This window comes from Phycodurus eques, chromosome 7 (genome assembly GCF_024500275.1).
Source record: "Phycodurus eques isolate BA_2022a chromosome 7, UOR_Pequ_1.1, whole genome shotgun sequence".
In the NCBI taxonomy this organism is placed as follows: Eukaryota; Metazoa; Chordata; class Actinopteri; order Syngnathiformes; family Syngnathidae; genus Phycodurus; species Phycodurus eques.
The window spans coordinates 6,725,210-6,741,768 of record NC_084531.1 but is presented as its reverse complement, the minus strand read 5'-3'; the positions used below and the strand labels follow the sequence as shown (position 1 = coordinate 6,741,768).

The 16,559-nt window shown below is 42.5% G+C and overlaps 2 protein-coding genes across 3 annotated transcripts; both read left to right on the top strand.

The window, feature by feature from the left end:
• The first annotated feature begins 1,129 nt into the window (after nucleotides 1-1,129).
• On the top strand, nucleotides 1,130-2,745 carry her8.2 (hairy-related 8.2). Its single transcript, XM_061682120.1, has 5 exons — nucleotides 1,130-1,216; nucleotides 1,326-1,453; nucleotides 1,567-1,662; nucleotides 1,747-1,825; nucleotides 2,085-2,745. Exons 2-5 carry the CDS (start codon nucleotides 1,391-1,393, stop codon nucleotides 2,432-2,434), a joined length of 588 nt encoding a protein of 195 aa, XP_061538104.1. The 5' UTR covers nucleotides 1,130-1,216; nucleotides 1,326-1,390; the 3' UTR covers nucleotides 2,435-2,745.
• Nucleotides 2,746-5,315: 2,570 nt separating this feature from the next.
• Nucleotides 5,316-8,802, top strand: her13 (hairy-related 13). Of its 2 annotated transcripts, none has more exons than XM_061681976.1 (4): nucleotides 5,316-5,548; nucleotides 5,626-5,712; nucleotides 5,818-5,899; nucleotides 7,579-8,802. In XM_061681976.1, the coding sequence occupies exons 1-4, from the start codon at nucleotides 5,459-5,461 to the stop codon at nucleotides 8,022-8,024; spliced, it is 705 nt and encodes a 234-aa protein (XP_061537960.1). In that variant the 5' UTR covers nucleotides 5,316-5,458; the 3' UTR covers nucleotides 8,025-8,802. The 2 variants fall into 2 exon arrangements, with proteins under 2 accessions (XP_061537960.1, XP_061537959.1); XM_061681975.1 differs by having other exon boundaries at nucleotides 7,576-8,802.
• The last annotated feature ends 7,757 nt before the right edge of the window (nucleotides 8,803-16,559 follow it).

The window sequence follows — 16,559 nt, the reverse complement described above, 5'->3', positions numbered from 1 at the left end:
GCTGGTCCCTCGTTAAGCAAACTGCACACTGTAGGTATTCTAGGGATTCATCCCTATGGAGTCGCTTTATCACCATTTCATTAGAACCGGGGACTACAGCAATAACTTACCGTAATTCAGAAGAAGAATACTTGAAAATGACATTTCACATGCAATTCAAAATCAGGTTAATTAATTATTCAAAGATGAAGTTCCAGAATGAATCAGGCTGCAACAGTACCCAGAAAGGAAACTGTAACTGTAAAACTATAAATAGGCTTGTTTTCAGATCCTTTTGATGTTTTAAATACGTTGTATGAGCATAAGGGAACGCGGTGTTCTCGTGAAACTTTGCCTCAGGCCTTCCTGTGTGGAGTTTGCATGTTCTCCCCATGTTTCTGTGGGTTTTCTCCGGGTACTTTGTCTTCTTCCCACCCTTGTTCCAAAATTATGTTTTTCCATAGTCTGAACATGAGTGTGAATATGCTTGTTTGTTGATACTGTACGTTCAGGGTGTACTCTGCCTCCTGCCCAAAGTCAGCTGCATGGGATAAGCTCTAGTTCACCTGCGACCCACATGAGGAAAAGGGGTATAGAAGATGCATGGATGGATGGATGGATTGATTAATTTGCCATTCAAACAGCCTATTGGCCGTGAGTGCCATATTTTTTTGTTGACCTTTGTGAATGTTATAATTGTGTTTCACTGATTTAGTCAAGCTACAAGCAAAATAACCATTGAAAAAGCACACCAGACAATAAAAGACCATGTTTCTACAGTTGGGATAGACTGTAAATAGTTGGAGTACCACCATTTTTTAAATGAGAAAATGGCAATGATCAACCCCAATCAAATGACAAATCAAAATTCTGATTACTAAGGTTATTTCACTTTATAACCGAATAATATGATATGTCACAGCCACTGCCCATGCACGTGCGCTGCCTTATTCCCCGGTGATTTGTCAACATTCTCTTTCCCTCGTTCTGCGGCCTTTGGCAATGAAGGTGTGGCCTCTTTGCAGGTGTAATGTAACGTTGCTGTCACAAAGAATGACCGAGGTGCTCCCCGAGGCAAATGCGTGGTAACTGCACACCCTTGTTCATCTCTGGGAGAGCAGGAAACTGCACTTTTTTTATGGGTGGAGGACTGCAATGGAGTGCATGGTTTCAGGCTGGACATCTGTTGCTCGTGCCCACCTCCCACCCCTCCTCCTCCTCCAGGCCGGTTCTCTGGGTGAGTCTGTTGAATGGAGGCAGTGACCTGGCAGTCTTGACTGTGTGTGGGAAAATCCCACAGCCAAAGAGTTGGTGCATTCACATGCTAATTGTGTTTGTATAAATAGGAGGGACGTAGCGCACGGAGGGCCCTAGAGACACAGTGAGATTCAGAGAGGAGACTGCCAGCATCATGACTGCTTCATCTATGGCTCACACTATAGGAAAACACTCCAGTGCAAAAGAGGAGAGGAAGGTAGTCTACAATTGGATAGTGTAGATCATTTTCTGCTTTGAGACGCACCTAGAACTTTTTGTGGTTTACTGCGGCCCGTCACTGAGTTGTATATGTTATCCTTTCCCTAACAGATGCGGAAGCCTCTGATTGAGAGGAAACGACGTGAGAGGATAAACAATTGTTTGGATCAGTTGAAAGAGACTGTGATCAGCGCCTTCAGACTTGATGTGAGTACTCCACGTGTCTCAGCTCTCTGTCAACAAGGCTGGCGAGATTGACTTAATCAAAGATGGCCTATCGTCTCTCAACAGCAATCCAAACTCGAAAAAGCCGACATACTCGAGATGACAGTGAAACATCTGCAAAATATCCGGACTAATATACTTCATGGTAAGAAATGGTGTGATGCAACATGTTTATTGGTGGCCCTATAGTCTCTTGCCTTTGGGGTAATGTTGTTCCATATTCACATTTTAGGCAGCAGAGGGCTTCGGTAGAATATTATTTCAATTTCATGATTATGTTATTACATATTACATTACCAAGGGCTTCTATGAGAATGTTCCTGGGAGGTAAGGCATTTTGCAGGTTATGTAGGGCCCACCAGGGGACACTACAACACAAGTTAACCCGTCGTCCTCCCTTGCAGACCCTCTGGAGTCCCAGCAGAAATACAGCAAAGGATACATCCAGTGTATGCATGAAGTACACAACATGCTCCTCACCTGTGACTGGATGGATAAAACTCTTGGCTCTCGCCTGCTCAACCACCTCCTCAGGTCTCTACCTAGGTCCACTCAAGATCACACCCTACAGCCCACAGCTAGAAGTGATGTCCCAACTCCGGTCAGTCCAGGCACCCGACCCCGAAACACATCCATCAGGAGAGACCAGAGCGAGCAACCCACCTGCCATGTGTACGCAGTCTCTGGACACCAGGAGAGAGCTGTGCCCCACAGCCCCCACTTCAGAATGCTGAAGATGTGGCGGCCCTGGTGAACCTCTGAATTCCGTCAGCATGTTGTTAGGCCAACCTCTGTTATGTATCTTATAGATATGCTGCTCAGAAGACAAACGTGGGGCACTTTTGTTCCAGTCATTATTGTTTTAGGTGTGCCATAATGATTCTATAAAGACCTTTGCTCCGTACTTCCCTTCCGAAGTTGACTTCTCGTAAGCCTGCATTATAGAAGGCTCTTATTAATCTTTCATGTATTTATTGTATTAACATACTATTTATTTGCTATTATAATGTATCACTTTCCATCTTTCTCCCACTTTCTTGGCATTACATAGATCTTTGTCTGATCCTTTTGCTGGATTAATATCAGTGATAATAAAATATATTATTGACTGAGGTTCTCCTGACTGCATTTTGTTCAGCCGTATAAAGGGTCGTGTCTGAGTTGACTGTCTGCAATAACGACACATAGCGCAAACGTCGAGACCAGTAAACGATCGCAAATGGGAAAGAAGAATGCTTGTGTAATGTTCCAAGCACATTTGATGGCTTTTGCAATGAGTTGCATGTAATCCTTCAGCACATTTTTGACACACTTCTTTGATATACAGTATCTACTCAACTCAACCCTCAATGCAGTATATCGCTAACATATTAACCAAAGTTAGAAGTATTGTTATTATTGTTATTGTTGTTAAGTATTGTTAGATCAATGCCTCTGTACATATCAAAACCACATGGTGCAAACAGTGCAATGTAGTCAATTCTGCATGTTTATTTTGTTAAAGTGGGAGAACACTATATAGCCAATAACAGAACCATAAGAATGCTGTGACAAGAATTCGCCCATCTACAACTGTTTCTCCTGTCTGTGTATATGACATTTGTATGACACCGATATCTCCATAGTAAGCGTAAACTATACTGTATATACAATACATAAATACAAATTATTTAAAAATAACATTGTTGATGTTTCTTTTTAGGGATATTGTATTATATTAACTTGCTCTTTTGAGATGTTTTTCAGAAGCTTTTGTTGCACTCTTGAGTATTTATTCCATCCATCCATTTTCTTTTACACCCCTGTAGTGCATTTAATGAGAATTGAAAATAGCATCGGTCACCAATGAGAATCATTACATTGACAATGGTTTCACGGTTTGTATGAGTGCTCTGTCTAAAAGGATATTTTACATGTTGCCACAAATGAGTAATTCTCAGCTGCTTCTTTAGGTCCTCTGTACTGTACTGCATCATATCTGACGCCCCCCCCCCCCCCCCCACACACACAATATTTTGGAATCAGTTATGAAACTACAGTACATCCAGAATTGAAATACATTTCTATCAAGTTAATATTACGGTCAACCGAGTAGCTTTGATTCTCTTTCCTTGTTGCGTCACACATTGTACAAGCCAACTTTTTTTGCATGTCATACAAGTGTAAAAGGAATTAATACAAAATTTGTATTAGATATAAAGATATTATAAAGAAGGGGGTGGGGGGGGGTCATTTTCTGCTTCGGCCACCATAATGCGGGCCCGAGGCCTGCACAGGGCGTATTGTGGCCAATGATGTTGTAACTCATCAATGGGATTTCAAAGGCGTACATATGGCCCATTCTCCCTCATTATGTTCGTTATGAGTGGCCCCCTTCACGGAGACAGGCGGCGGGAGACGGAGGGGGATGCCCGGTCCCTCATCGAGCGCTCCAACAAAGGCTGGTGGCGGGACAGCTGCTCCCAGTCCGCACTATTCAAGATGCGGAGCGGGGATCTGGAGGGGGGGGGGGGGGGGTGTTGAGGTGCCAAAAGCATTCCACTTCAAAGGTCTGAGACGCTTCCTTCATTTGGGGCAGTAGAGTTTGACTGACGTCATTCCGCAAGGCATTTCCGTGCGTTGCATTTGTTTATTTGTTGTTGTTGTTGTTGGGTTTTTTTTTGGGGGGGGGCACCGTGCGCATCTTTCATCAAAGTACGCAAACGCTCCATTGTGATGGTCATTTGCATCATAACAGATTGTACAAAACCTTCATAACAAGGACAGAGAGTCTGTTTTGCAAAAAAAAGAAAGAAAAAAAGATATTCCACACGAGTGGAAGGAAAAAAAGATGGAGGATTTGACAGTAATATTATTCAAGAAAGAAATAACTAAAGCACTGTCTTCTCAGTGGGTAGAAAAACAATCCTGTGTTATTGGCGAATAACGTGGGAATACAGTCGAGTTGCACACCAATCAGGAGTCGAACAACAGGGAGCATAAGCACAAACGCATATGCAAGCAGGCTCAGGCCAACACCTGTCGCTTTCTTTGGATAAGGGCCCTTAATTCCTTGATTCTGTTTGGCAGCAGCAGCAGCAGCTGCCAACTGAAGGCATCGCGTTACATCCGCCCAACGGGCGAGGCGATCTGCTGAGGCTCGGACACAAAAGCCAGCAAGAAACAGGAACGCTCGCTCGGGCGGCCCCAACAATCGAGAGCAACGCTCCAAACCGCCATTCGACTCTAACCCATGGGCCATTTCAATCTTGACATTGAGAGACATTTCATATTTCATATGTACTTTGCATTGGTGTGTAGCTGTGCACTTGTACATCATATAAATAAGTACAATATTATTTATTTTTTACATATCATTTTATAAATGACTTTCAAATGAAATAGCGTACCAGCTGCCATTTTGCTCTCAATATTATTATTATTATTATTATTGCGCGAACACTTTCTGCGTCCTCTCGTATTTATTTATTATTATTATAATTATTTCCAGATGAGAAAAACGAAGTGGTCGATGCCTTAACACAGAAAAATCTTTCATTAAAGTCCGTCCAACTCTTGCGGTGCTGACCGGAGACAAAGAGCTGCTTGCCTATTGGCTGCTGCCGTGTGCGCCCTGTTGTCCCCCAGCAGGAGCAGCTCAGCCCCTATTCACATGTAAATAAGCCCCTTATAAATACTAACAACAGTCAGCCGGCGACGGCAGCCCATCTCACTCGGAGTGCACAACAAACACAAGTCAGGCAGCAGAGGGAGAGGAGAGAAAGCTCGACCAAGCAACATGGCTCCTTCTGCTCGGCACAGCAAGACCGAACTTGGCGTGCAAGACGAGGAGGAGGGCTACTATGGGGTCCAGAAGGCGGACAGAAAGGTACGCGAGAGGAAATCGGAGGCTGCGGTGCGCTGAGCTGCACAATAAATACGTGGAAATGTCATGTATGTTAGCAGATTAGGAAGCCTCTGGTGGAGAAGCAGAGGCGAGCTCGCATCAATGAGAGTCTGCAGGAATTGAGGAGCCTTCTGACTGATTCGGACGTGAGTACACACGCACACGCACACACACGCAGGCCTCACGTCACTCAAATGACACTGAGATGCAGAATTTACAGTTAACTCCATTTTCAACCCCCCTTTCAACAGTTGCACTCCAAGATGGAGAATGCGGAGGTGCTCGAGATGACGGTAAAAAAGGTGGAGGACGTCCTGAAGACCAGAGCACAAGGTTTGTACCCCATTCATGTTCCTCAGAAATAAGATGAAACAAGCAATAATTGAAACGGAAATTCTGGAAGCTGAAACGCAATTTGTGTAGTTCATTGCTTTGTGGACAAAAGTATCGAGACATGCCCGCTGCCAATAAGTGATTCCCAACCAGAGATTATCAATTGTGCTGCAGGACAATATCCAATTTCACTTAATCGTCTGGGAAAAGGTGTCATTTAATACAATATAAACAATGCGCAAACCCCAAATTTCAATCAAGTTGGGATGTTGTGTCAATAAAAACAGATTATAATGATTTGCAAATCCTCCTCAACCTATATTCAATTGAATACACACACAAAGATTCTCTCATTTTGTATTTGATCCCTGCAACACATCCCCAAAAAGATGGGCTAGGGGCAACAAAAGACTGGGAAAGTTGAGGAATGCTCAAAAACACCAGTTTGGAACATTCCACAGGTGAACAGGTTCACTGGAAAGAGCCGAGCGTCTTGATTGGGTATAAAAGGAGCATCCGCGAAAGGCTCAGTTGTTCACAAGCAAGTATGAGGCGAGGTTCAACACTTTGTGAACAGGTTAAGAATGACATTTGTCAACGTACATTTGCAAGGAATTTAGGAATTACATCATCGACAGTCCATAATCTCATCAAATCATTCAGAGAATGTGGCGGGAACTCTGCACGTAAACCAAAAACCAACATCGAAGGCCCACGACCTTTGATCCCTCAGGCAGCACTACATTTAAAATCGGCATGGTTTCGTAAAGCATATTGCCACATGGGCTCAAGAACACTCGAGAAAACCACTGTCAGTAAACAGAGTTTGTCGCTACATCTACAAATGTAGGTTAAAGCGCTAACACGCAAGGGGACAGCCATACGGTTTATCGACAACGCCGCCGGTCGGCTTCTCTGGAGCCGAGCTCATCTGAGATGGACTGACGCAAAGAGAAAAAGTGTTATGTGGTCTGTTTGTATGTGCCCTGCGATTGGCTGGCGACCAGTTGAGGGTCAGAGTCAGCTGGAACAGGCTCCAGCCAGCCCGCGACCCTAGTGAGGGAAAGCAGTATGGAAAATGGATGGATCGACATCTATCTATGCCAGTGGCGTTCACTGGCAAGCAGAACAATTAAATGCTCTTCCATTGGAAGGCAGAAGTTATAGTACAATAAACCCGTGTACAGTACACTGTCACCATTCATACAAGAGAATAAGTCATGGCGTCCTGCGAGTATATCAGCTTTGTGTTCAATTTAGCAGGCCTACATTTCACACGGAGCGAGTCTAACTTATGAGTAAAATAAGACAAGATCCTCTTTATTTCAGTATTTTGGTTTGGCGGTGTGTTGTAAGATTTTTCTCATGTAAAATAGGTGCCTTGGCTCAATAAAGGTTGGCAAACACTGAATCAAAATGTTCCTGATTGGCTGATTATGTTTTATTGTGACTCAATCACAACTGGAATCAGATGTGAGGGCAAGAGGATCTTTGATAACAATTGAAAAAGTACATTCTCAGTAAAAAGTAATTTACCCTTTTACAGGAAATGTTTGGTACTTTTCCAGTATCTACAAAATACTGCTATATATCGAAGTTCTAATTGTATTTTTTTTCATTTTAGGCTCAGAGCATCTTGACAAGTTTCCTTAACCTCTAATCTCCTTCCCCGTCAGAAGCAGACACGATGAGCCATGAAGCAAGTGAGAGGTTTGCAGCCGGCTACATCCAGTGCATGCACGAGGTCCACATGTTTGTGTCCACCTGTCCCGGCATCGATGCAACTGTGGCCGCCGAGCTGCTCAACCATCTACTGGAGTGCATGCCCATGAACGAAGACCACATCCAGGACGTGCTGATGGATCTAATCACGGACACGTCTGGGAACGCGGGCAGCACATGGCACGGAGGCGGAGACCTTCTCTGTCCGACGCTGGCCTCCCCCGGGGGAAGGAGCGAGTCCAATGGGTCGTCCTCCGCCCTCTCGCCGCCCCCTTCCGTCACATCCAGCGAGGACTCGTGCTCCGATCTGGACGACATCGACAGCGAGCACAACCAGATCACTGCGGAAGCTCTGAGCACGCCCACGGTGACCTACTCCAGGTCCATGTGGAGACCCTGGTAGGAGCTCACGGGTGCAGATGGGCTGGAGGATGCTGGATCTGTGGGCATCCTTGAAAGATATGAGGAAAATCTTCACCCCAAAACAAACACTTAAAACTTACAAATGAACAGACCAGCTACAGTTGCCACAAATGGATTTATAACTGGACTATATTTGGTCTCCACAACTCACCTTCGCAAGACAATGATGACACAATGATGCTGTGGATCCTTAGGATGGTTCATGTTTTTCTCTTTTGTGTTTCTTTTGAATTCCGGTAAATACTGGGGTCCTCAAAATCAATAACATGCCAGTGGAAAGTGTCTGCAGCTGCCCTTTGGATTTTGGGGAGTCATTGCTTTAAAAAAGTGGATTTTCCTTTCGGCATCACAGAGAGCTAGTGGTTAGCACACACGCTTCCCAATTCGAAAGTCCTGGTTTCAAACCTCAGCTCTGGCCTTCGTGTGGGTTTTTTCCGAGTGCTCCGGCTTCCTCCCGCGTTCCAAAAAGATGTATGCTATGTTAATTGAAGAGTTTAGATTTTCCACGGACGTGAATGAGTGTAAAAGGTTGTCTGTCTATTTGTGCCCTGTGACTGGCTGGCAACCAGTCCGGAGTCTACCCGGTCTCCCGCCAAAAGTCATCTGGGATAGTCTCCAGCTCACCCATGATGAGCCAAATGAGGAGAAGGAGTATCGGCCTGATAACGACATTCACTTATAGCTCAACCAGGAAGGACAAATGAGGAATATACCACTTTTTATATGAATAACTTCATGTACTGTATATAGGATTTGTACGGGGGGGAAAGCACGAAATTTTAGAAAACGTAAGTTTGGCAGTGCCTCTGATTAATATAAATATTTCTAATGTATTTCATTAAGGTTTGTAGTTTATCTGTCTTGTAAACTCCTTTAGAATGTTGTGTTGCTATAATGTTTAGATCACTGACTTTGCTTAATAAAATATTTTAAAGCAAATGCTTGAGTCTACTGTAATGTGACACAATGTGAAGATTTTTAGTCACATTTGTTGACGTGGAGATGTTATTTATAGTGTAGAGGGAGACACATGACATTTGTACTATGGGTTAACCTCAATGTGACCAACTTTGAAATGAGATTTAGTCACTTTTTGACACAAGTGACAAACCTTGCAACGACATGTTGCTGATGGCAACACTTGTGTTGGAGGTTTGCAGCAGACTGGAAGCGTCATGTTGAAAGCTTGTCAGACTTACCAACAACAACTAATGGAGTGGGAGGGTTCGCTAATTTGCCTTTGGTCAATTGAAAAACGTGTCACAGGTAAGACTTGAGAAAAATCGTGATACATCACTTTAATATCATTACGGTTGTTAAAACTGATATTCTTTCATGCGTAATTGATTTTGACCTGGCTCAAATTTGTGTGTAAAGAGGTGAACTCAGTCTGAAATGACTAATTTCTCTTCAAAATGGTAAAACGTTGAGAGGTCAGCGTGATACCGCTTTTGCATGAGTTCTCATTATAAACGAAGGTGTACATGTTGTGGCTGGTGAGTGTGCGCGTGCGTGCCCATTAGCACATCCTCCCATTTGAGTCGCACCTCTTCTCAGATGAACTCATTGGCAAAAAGATGTTAGATCCTGTCTGAATTGTGGAGCCACCATCATAAAGCACCTACAGTCACGTTCTGCCTTCCTGACAGAAACAAAAAAAATTGTGGAAAAACACTCAGTGAAAAGCAGTTTGACTTCATTTCACACTGTCTGAATTGAATGATTGAATATTTGCTGTTAGATTAAACTTGAGTCTTGAAAGTATTTAAGACGAGTAATTAACAAGGGTGGTGGAGGGGTGTGAAAGCGACAGGAAACACACTAGGAGATGCAGTGATCAAAGCAGCCGCTGACCATTTGACAGGTTAGCGTCAAAGCCTTGCAGAGCTGAAAAGAAATAGGGTAGGATACAAGTGGGCTCAGGTTTTTCAAAGTCAGGCGTGCACACACACACACACACACACACACACACACACACCAGGGTCACAAAATTACAAGAATGATGAGTGAAATAGTGAAAATCTCATCTCAATTTATACACAAATCGACTTAGTGTGAAATCTGAGCCTGTTTAGTTGAACACAAAGCTGACATACGCAGGAAGACTTATTTTGCTGTATGAATAGCAGCAGGTGGATACGCATTAATTGTACCTCCTGCCATTTAATGGAGTCGCAATTAATTGTTCGGCCTTTCCCTATGCGTTGCTGGCATATATAGATAAACAAAGATATGCTTGTAAATTATAAGTAATACATTTCCCAAAAATTAACTGAAATTAGATCATATCCCATGCACCCCTGATGATCTCTTACGGCATGCTAGTGTGCCACAGCATGCTGGTTTGGAATCAGTTCAGGTGTTACAACAGTTGAAAATAAAATGACGATTAAAATGAAAATGCTTGTATTCCTCTTTAAAATAGAAATATTCCACTTGGGGAAATTTCTTTTAATAAATAAGAACTAAAATAATCACCATCATCATCAACATCAACGTGCAAGTCTAAAAATATTTGTTTGCTGTCTTTCATATTTTTGTGATTGTATTCAGTTTGCTGTCTTTAATAATTGAATTGTTTTATAATAATAGTTCATAATAAGCTATACTGTCATTCCACACAACACCATATAGATGATCTTAGCAAGTGTCTCAATTCCTGTCATGCAGGTTGTATGATGGGTGATTGTCTCATTAATCACATGACGTACACAGATGTTTGGCCATATGAAGCCCGTGCACTGCTGGTCAACAACAACTTTTATACCTCTGCACCCAGTATAAGATATAAGATAAGATAAGTCAAAAGTTCATTTATTATGGTTCTGTTGTTCAATTTGAAGATTCAACACGTTTCAGAAGGCCAATTCCTGCCCAATTTCATCTATCCATCCATTTCCTTTCCCGCGTATCCTCAGTAGGGTCGCCGGGGTGCAGGAGCCTATCCCAGCTATCTTCAGGCGAGAGGCGGGGTACACCCTGAACTGGTCGCCAGCCAATCGCAGGGCACACAAAAACAAACAACCATTCGCGCACACATTCACACCTATGGGCAATTTAGAGTCTTCAATCAACCTATCACGCGTGTTTTTGGGATATGGGAGGAAACCGGAGTACCCGGAGAAAACCCACCGGGATTTGAACCCCGATCCTCAGAACTTTGAGGCAGACGTGTTAACCAGTCGTCCACCGTGCCGCAGAATGCACTACAATTGAATAAAAAAAAATTTAAATGACATTTGAAAACCCTGAAATAATAAAACCAATAACAATAATATATATTTAGATTGCAACATAGCAACTGCTTAACTTAAACATAAGCATAGTCTATATTTGAATAGATTCAATTACAAAAATGAAAAAGACATGAAAAATAACCTCAATAAGTAATAAATACAAATGATACTTTTAAAGTGCAAAATAACAATGAAAGTTGAATTTAGTTGCCAGCGTGTGGCAGGAACAACATTTGCTTTCACGGCATGTGCGGCAATACACATTTGAACTTCTTGATGCAACTGGGGTTGAGTTTGATTGACAATGTCGTGGTGGATGGGAATCATGTATGAGCGAGGATCGAGGTGCTGAGCTGTCTCTGCCTTATTGGGCTCGCTCTTCCTGCTGTGCACATCTTGACCTGCGAGGGGCAGTGTGGTTCACGCAATGAGCTCATACACACTTGCGGTTACAAAGAAAATAACTGCAGTCACGATCGAATATTGTTCATGTAACAATATATATATATGTATATGTAAGACAATATACAAGAGAGCATTGTTATACTGCCTGTTTCTATGTGTTTATACAGCGTTTGTGTGCCAATATTAATTATTTTGAGAGATATAAGTTATATTAAAATGTTTGTTAGCTCGTCAATGGTGTTTTTGATTCATCGTGTTAGCTTTGAGCTAACGATTTTTTGCGAACAAAAATGAATAAAGAAAGAAAGTCTTTGGTCTATTTAAACGTTCAAAAGGAGTAATTATTTTGTCATGTGAGTTAGTTTTCCAGTGAACTTCAACTGGAGTGTCAATAAACCACTCAAGCGAGCAACATTTACTCGTACTCCTTGTTACTGTTAGCACATTAGCAACCGCTTGTTGTGATCACGTGGGCCCTGCTGAATAGAAGTGCTGGACTGGTGTATGTAATTGACTGCTTGTATAAGAGTGGTAAAATCGGAGATTTTACATCCAGTCCGATCCGATACTCGTTTTTTTTTTTTTTTTTTTTATGACATCGGACTTGATTTCCAATGTCAACGATCGTACCTCTCTATCTTTATGGTTAATTGTGTGAGAAAAGACCTCCGAGTCCAATGAGCACCCCTACATGGAAACATGGACATGTAGGAATAATTTCCCTGTCAATGCCATATTGTCTGTTCATTTCTGGAAACATGTATAAAGACAAGAGGGAGACTTTAGTGTCTTCATGCATCAGCTGCAGGTTGGTGGCCAGTGCATCTGAGTGCAGTGCATCTTGGCCTGAGAGAGATTTAACGGGCGCTAGGCAGCATATGGTGTTGAAAAGGATCCCTGGGGAGCCCAGCCACACTCACGTGCCTTTGACAGTGAGAGAACAATAACTTCTAGCAGCAGGAGAATGGCTGAACAACATCAAAAGCATCATGTGTGTTTCGAAGTATCCCACTGCATTGCAAATGTTTTTTTGTCATTTACTCTGAGGCCAGTGAATGCACAGTTGCTGTTAGAGGTTAACGTACAGCCACCATGGGCATGAACGTTGTATTTATTTTGGTAATTTGGGGCTTTTAATGATTGTTTTGAATGTATTTGGGATTTTCAGGAATCACAGGATCAACATTGTACACATACAAATGCTACAAGTACATCGCAATGAGGTAGAATATGATATAAACGTTCATTTATTATGGTTCTGTTGTTCAATTTCAAGATTCAACACCTTTTCAGAAGGCCAATTTCTGCCTAATTTTATCCATTCATCCATTTCCTTTACTGCGTATCCTCACTAGGGTCGCGGGGGTGCTGGAGCCTGCCCCAGCTATCTTCGGGCAGGAGGCGGGGTACACCCTGAACCGGTCGCCAGCCAATCGCAGGGCACTCGAAACAAACAACCATTCGCACTCACATTCACACCTACGGGCAATTTAGAGTCTTCAATCAACCTATCACGCATGTTTTTGGGATGTGGGAGGAAACCGGAATGCCCGGAAAAAACCCACCCAGGCACGTGTGGGTCTCCATGCGTACGCCTATCCCAACTGACCTCGGGCAAGAGGCGGGGTAGACCCTTGATTGGTCACCAACCAATCGCAGGGTACAAATAGACAAACAACCATGCACACTCCTTCCTATTCACACCTAATGATAATTTAGAGTCTTCAATGAACCTAACATGCATGTTTTTTTAACATAAAGACTCGTCTTACTTTTGCATAAATACATCTGAATAATTCCCAAGATTTTTGGGAGAATATTTCATCGACTGACGAGACGAAAGTTGACCTTTTTGGAAGGTGGGTGTCTTGTGGCATCTGGTGTAAATGTAACACAACATTTCAGAAAAAGAACATCATACCAACAGTCGAACATGGTGGTGGTAGTGTGATGGTCTGGGGCTGCCATGATGACTTGCTGTGATTGATGGAACCATGAATTCTGTTGTTTACCAGAAAATCCTGAGGGATAATGTTCAGCCATCAGTTTGTGACCTCAAAATGAAGGGCATTTGAGTTCTGCAGCAGGACAACGAGCCAAAACACATCTGCATGGCTTAAAACACACACACAAAAAAACCCAAAACAAAACAAGGGTTTCGGCGTGGCCTCGTCAAAGTCCGGATTTGAATTTCCTTGAAATGCTGTGGCATGATCTTAAAAAGGTCGTACATGCTCGGAAATCAACCCTCCATTCAATGGCTTGCTGAATCAAAACAACTCTTCAAGTAAGCGTGGGCGAAATAGCTCCACAGAAATGTAAGAATCTTTGCCAATTATAGAAAATGCTTGGTTTTAGTTGTTGCTGCTGAGGCTGGCCAAGCCAGTTATTAGGTTTTGGGGGCCATTACGCTTTCACAAAGGCCCAGGTAACTGATCATCTTTTCCCCTTAATAAATCAAATCACCATGTAAAACTGCATTTTATGTTCACTTGGGGTTATAAATTGCCTGATATTCTGATATTTACATTTGTTTCATGATCATAAACATTCAAGTGGGGAAATTATGCACAAGAATTTGAGGAGGTGGCCAATAGTTTTTCACATTGTAATGAAGAGTGAAGAATCAAAGGTGTGAGCGGTTGTCTGTTTCCATATGTCAGCCCCTGTTGATGAGTTCAGCATGTACCTCAAGTCCCAAAAACATCTGGGCTATACCTGTACTGAACAGTATACATCCAGTGGCCCTGAACAGATGGTAGAAACTTCAATGCTGTTTGCTGCCATATGATACTACAACCCCAATTCCAATGAAGTTGGGACGTTGTGTTAAACATAAATAAAAACAGAATACAATGATTTGCAAATCATGTTCAACCTATATTTAATTGAATACACTACAAAGACATTTAAGATTCTAACTGATATACTTTATTGTTTTTAGCAAATAATCATTAACCTAGAATTTTATGGCTGCAATACGTTCCAAAAAAGACTGAGAAAGTTGAGGAATGCTCATCAATCACCTGTTTGGATCATCCCACAGGTGAACAGGCTAATTGGGAACAGGTGGGTGCCATGATTGGGTATAAAAGGAGCTTCCCCGCATTGCTCAGTCATTCACAAGCAAAGATGGGGCGAGGTTCACCTCTTTGCGAACAAGTGCGTGAGAAAATAGTCGAACAGTTTAAGGACAATGTTCCTCAACCTACAATTGCAAGGAATTTAGGCATGGGTAACTTACACATCTGTGAAAGTACCATTAATGCTGAAAGGCTTCGTTGTAAAAGAGTGCGGGTACTAGACTGGCCTGCCTGCAGTCCAGACCTGTCTCCCATTGAAAATGTGTGGCGCATTATGAAGCGTAAAATACGACTGTTCTGAGGACCGGGGTTCAATCCACGGCCCCGCCTGTGTGGAGTTTGCATGTTCTCCCCGTGCCTGCGTGGGTTTTCTCCGGGCACACCGGTTTCCTCCCACATCCCAAAAACATGCATGAATTGGAGACTAAAATTGCCCGTAGGTGTGAATGTGATTGCGAATGGTTGTTTCCTTGTATGTGCCCTGCGATTGGCTGGCAACCAGCTCAGGGTGTACCCCGTCTCCTGCCCGATGATAGCTGGGATAGGCTCAGGCACAGCCGCGACCCTAGTGAGGAGAAGCGGCTCAGAAAATGGATGGATGGATGTATTCTGTTTTGATTTATATTTAACACAACGTCCCAATTCATTGGAATTGGGGTTGTATAATTCCACTTCAAGTGTTGTGGACTTTGTTGTTCTTTAGTTCCCTCAATTTTAGGGTTTTTGTGGTAATTTAATAACATTATTTAAATATTTGTATTATATTTATTAACCTACACCTTTTATCAATCATTGCTTATGAGAAATATTTGTATGCACATCTTCTATCATATAAACAGGACTGCTTTCTCAACTGATTAAATAGTTCTGTAATTTTATTACATTATGTCAAGTTTCAAACACAAACTCCTACATACAATAATGCACAAAACTGCACTTTAGTTGAATATAACCAGACTCATACAGTGGCACCAAAAGAAATCTCAGACATAACCTCATGTGCCAGTACCATTTATGCATTTACAGCTTCTTCTCATTCACCCAAAACACTCACCAGTGTGGAATTCATTGAATATTGACTTCCCTCTTTGTGAAAGACAGTAAGGCGTAAAACTTTTCCATGTCGTGCTTTTAGCACATTTTCTATTTCCGATGTATGAACCACATTTGCTTTCTCAATGCTTTATACACCTAAGAGCGTTGGCGTGTCCTCAGCATAGCACTGAAACAAACTGTGCAGTAAGAGCAAATGGGGTTGCTCCATGTTGCCGTCCTCTCCACGCACTGAGACATGGAGCCCAACGTTGAAGTCTTCAAACCTCAGCCAATCCAACAAGACCATTGCGCAATGGAATCATCACACATTGTCCAAATGCACATATAGGGGCTGTTCCTCACTGGTCACAGTAACATGCAGTCGCCATCTCCAGCAACAACTACATGTAAAAGCTTTTCTTCAAACAAAATAAAATGGACAAAACAGGACCAGAAAAACAAGAGTAAAAATAGATTTAAAAAAACAATTTTAAAAGAAGGAAGAGGGGAGGGGAAGAAGAAGAAGAGAAAAAAAAAAAAAAAAAAAAAAAAAAAAAAAAAAAGACCTAATCAGTGAGATGCCCTTGGTCCAGCCTGTGATACATTCAGAAGCCATACCAAAGCAGAGAGTTTGTAAAAGCACCTGAGCTGGTCCCACTGCACGAAGCGGCCTGCCCACCCTCTGAAACTGACCATGGAGCTGCTTCAAGCAAAATGATGGGGGTTGCTCAACAGAATTATTACATAAATTATTTC

What these genes read in the sequence shown, in the direction of transcription:
- her8.2 (XM_061682120.1), top strand. Translation starts at nt 1,391, where the DNA reads ATGACTGCTTCATCTATGGCTCACACTATAGGAAAACACTCCAGTGCA. An exon ending in GTGCAAAAGAGGAGAGGAAG is followed by an intron (nt 1,454 to 1,566) that starts GTAGTCTACAAT and finishes TTTCCCTAACAG; the next exon opens with ATGCGGAAGCCTCTGATTGA. An exon ending in TCAGCGCCTTCAGACTTGAT is followed by an intron (nt 1,663 to 1,746) that starts GTGAGTACTCCA and finishes GTCTCTCAACAG; the next exon opens with CAATCCAAACTCGAAAAAGC.
- her13 (XM_061681975.1), top strand. Translation starts at nt 5,459, where the DNA reads ATGGCTCCTTCTGCTCGGCACAGCAAGACCGAACTTGGCGTGCAAGAC. An exon ending in TCCAGAAGGCGGACAGAAAG is followed by an intron (nt 5,549 to 5,625) that starts GTACGCGAGAGG and finishes GTATGTTAGCAG; the next exon opens with ATTAGGAAGCCTCTGGTGGA. An exon ending in CCTGAAGACCAGAGCACAAG is followed by an intron (nt 5,900 to 7,575) that starts GTTTGTACCCCA and finishes CTTCCCCGTCAG; the next exon opens with AAGCAGACACGATGAGCCAT.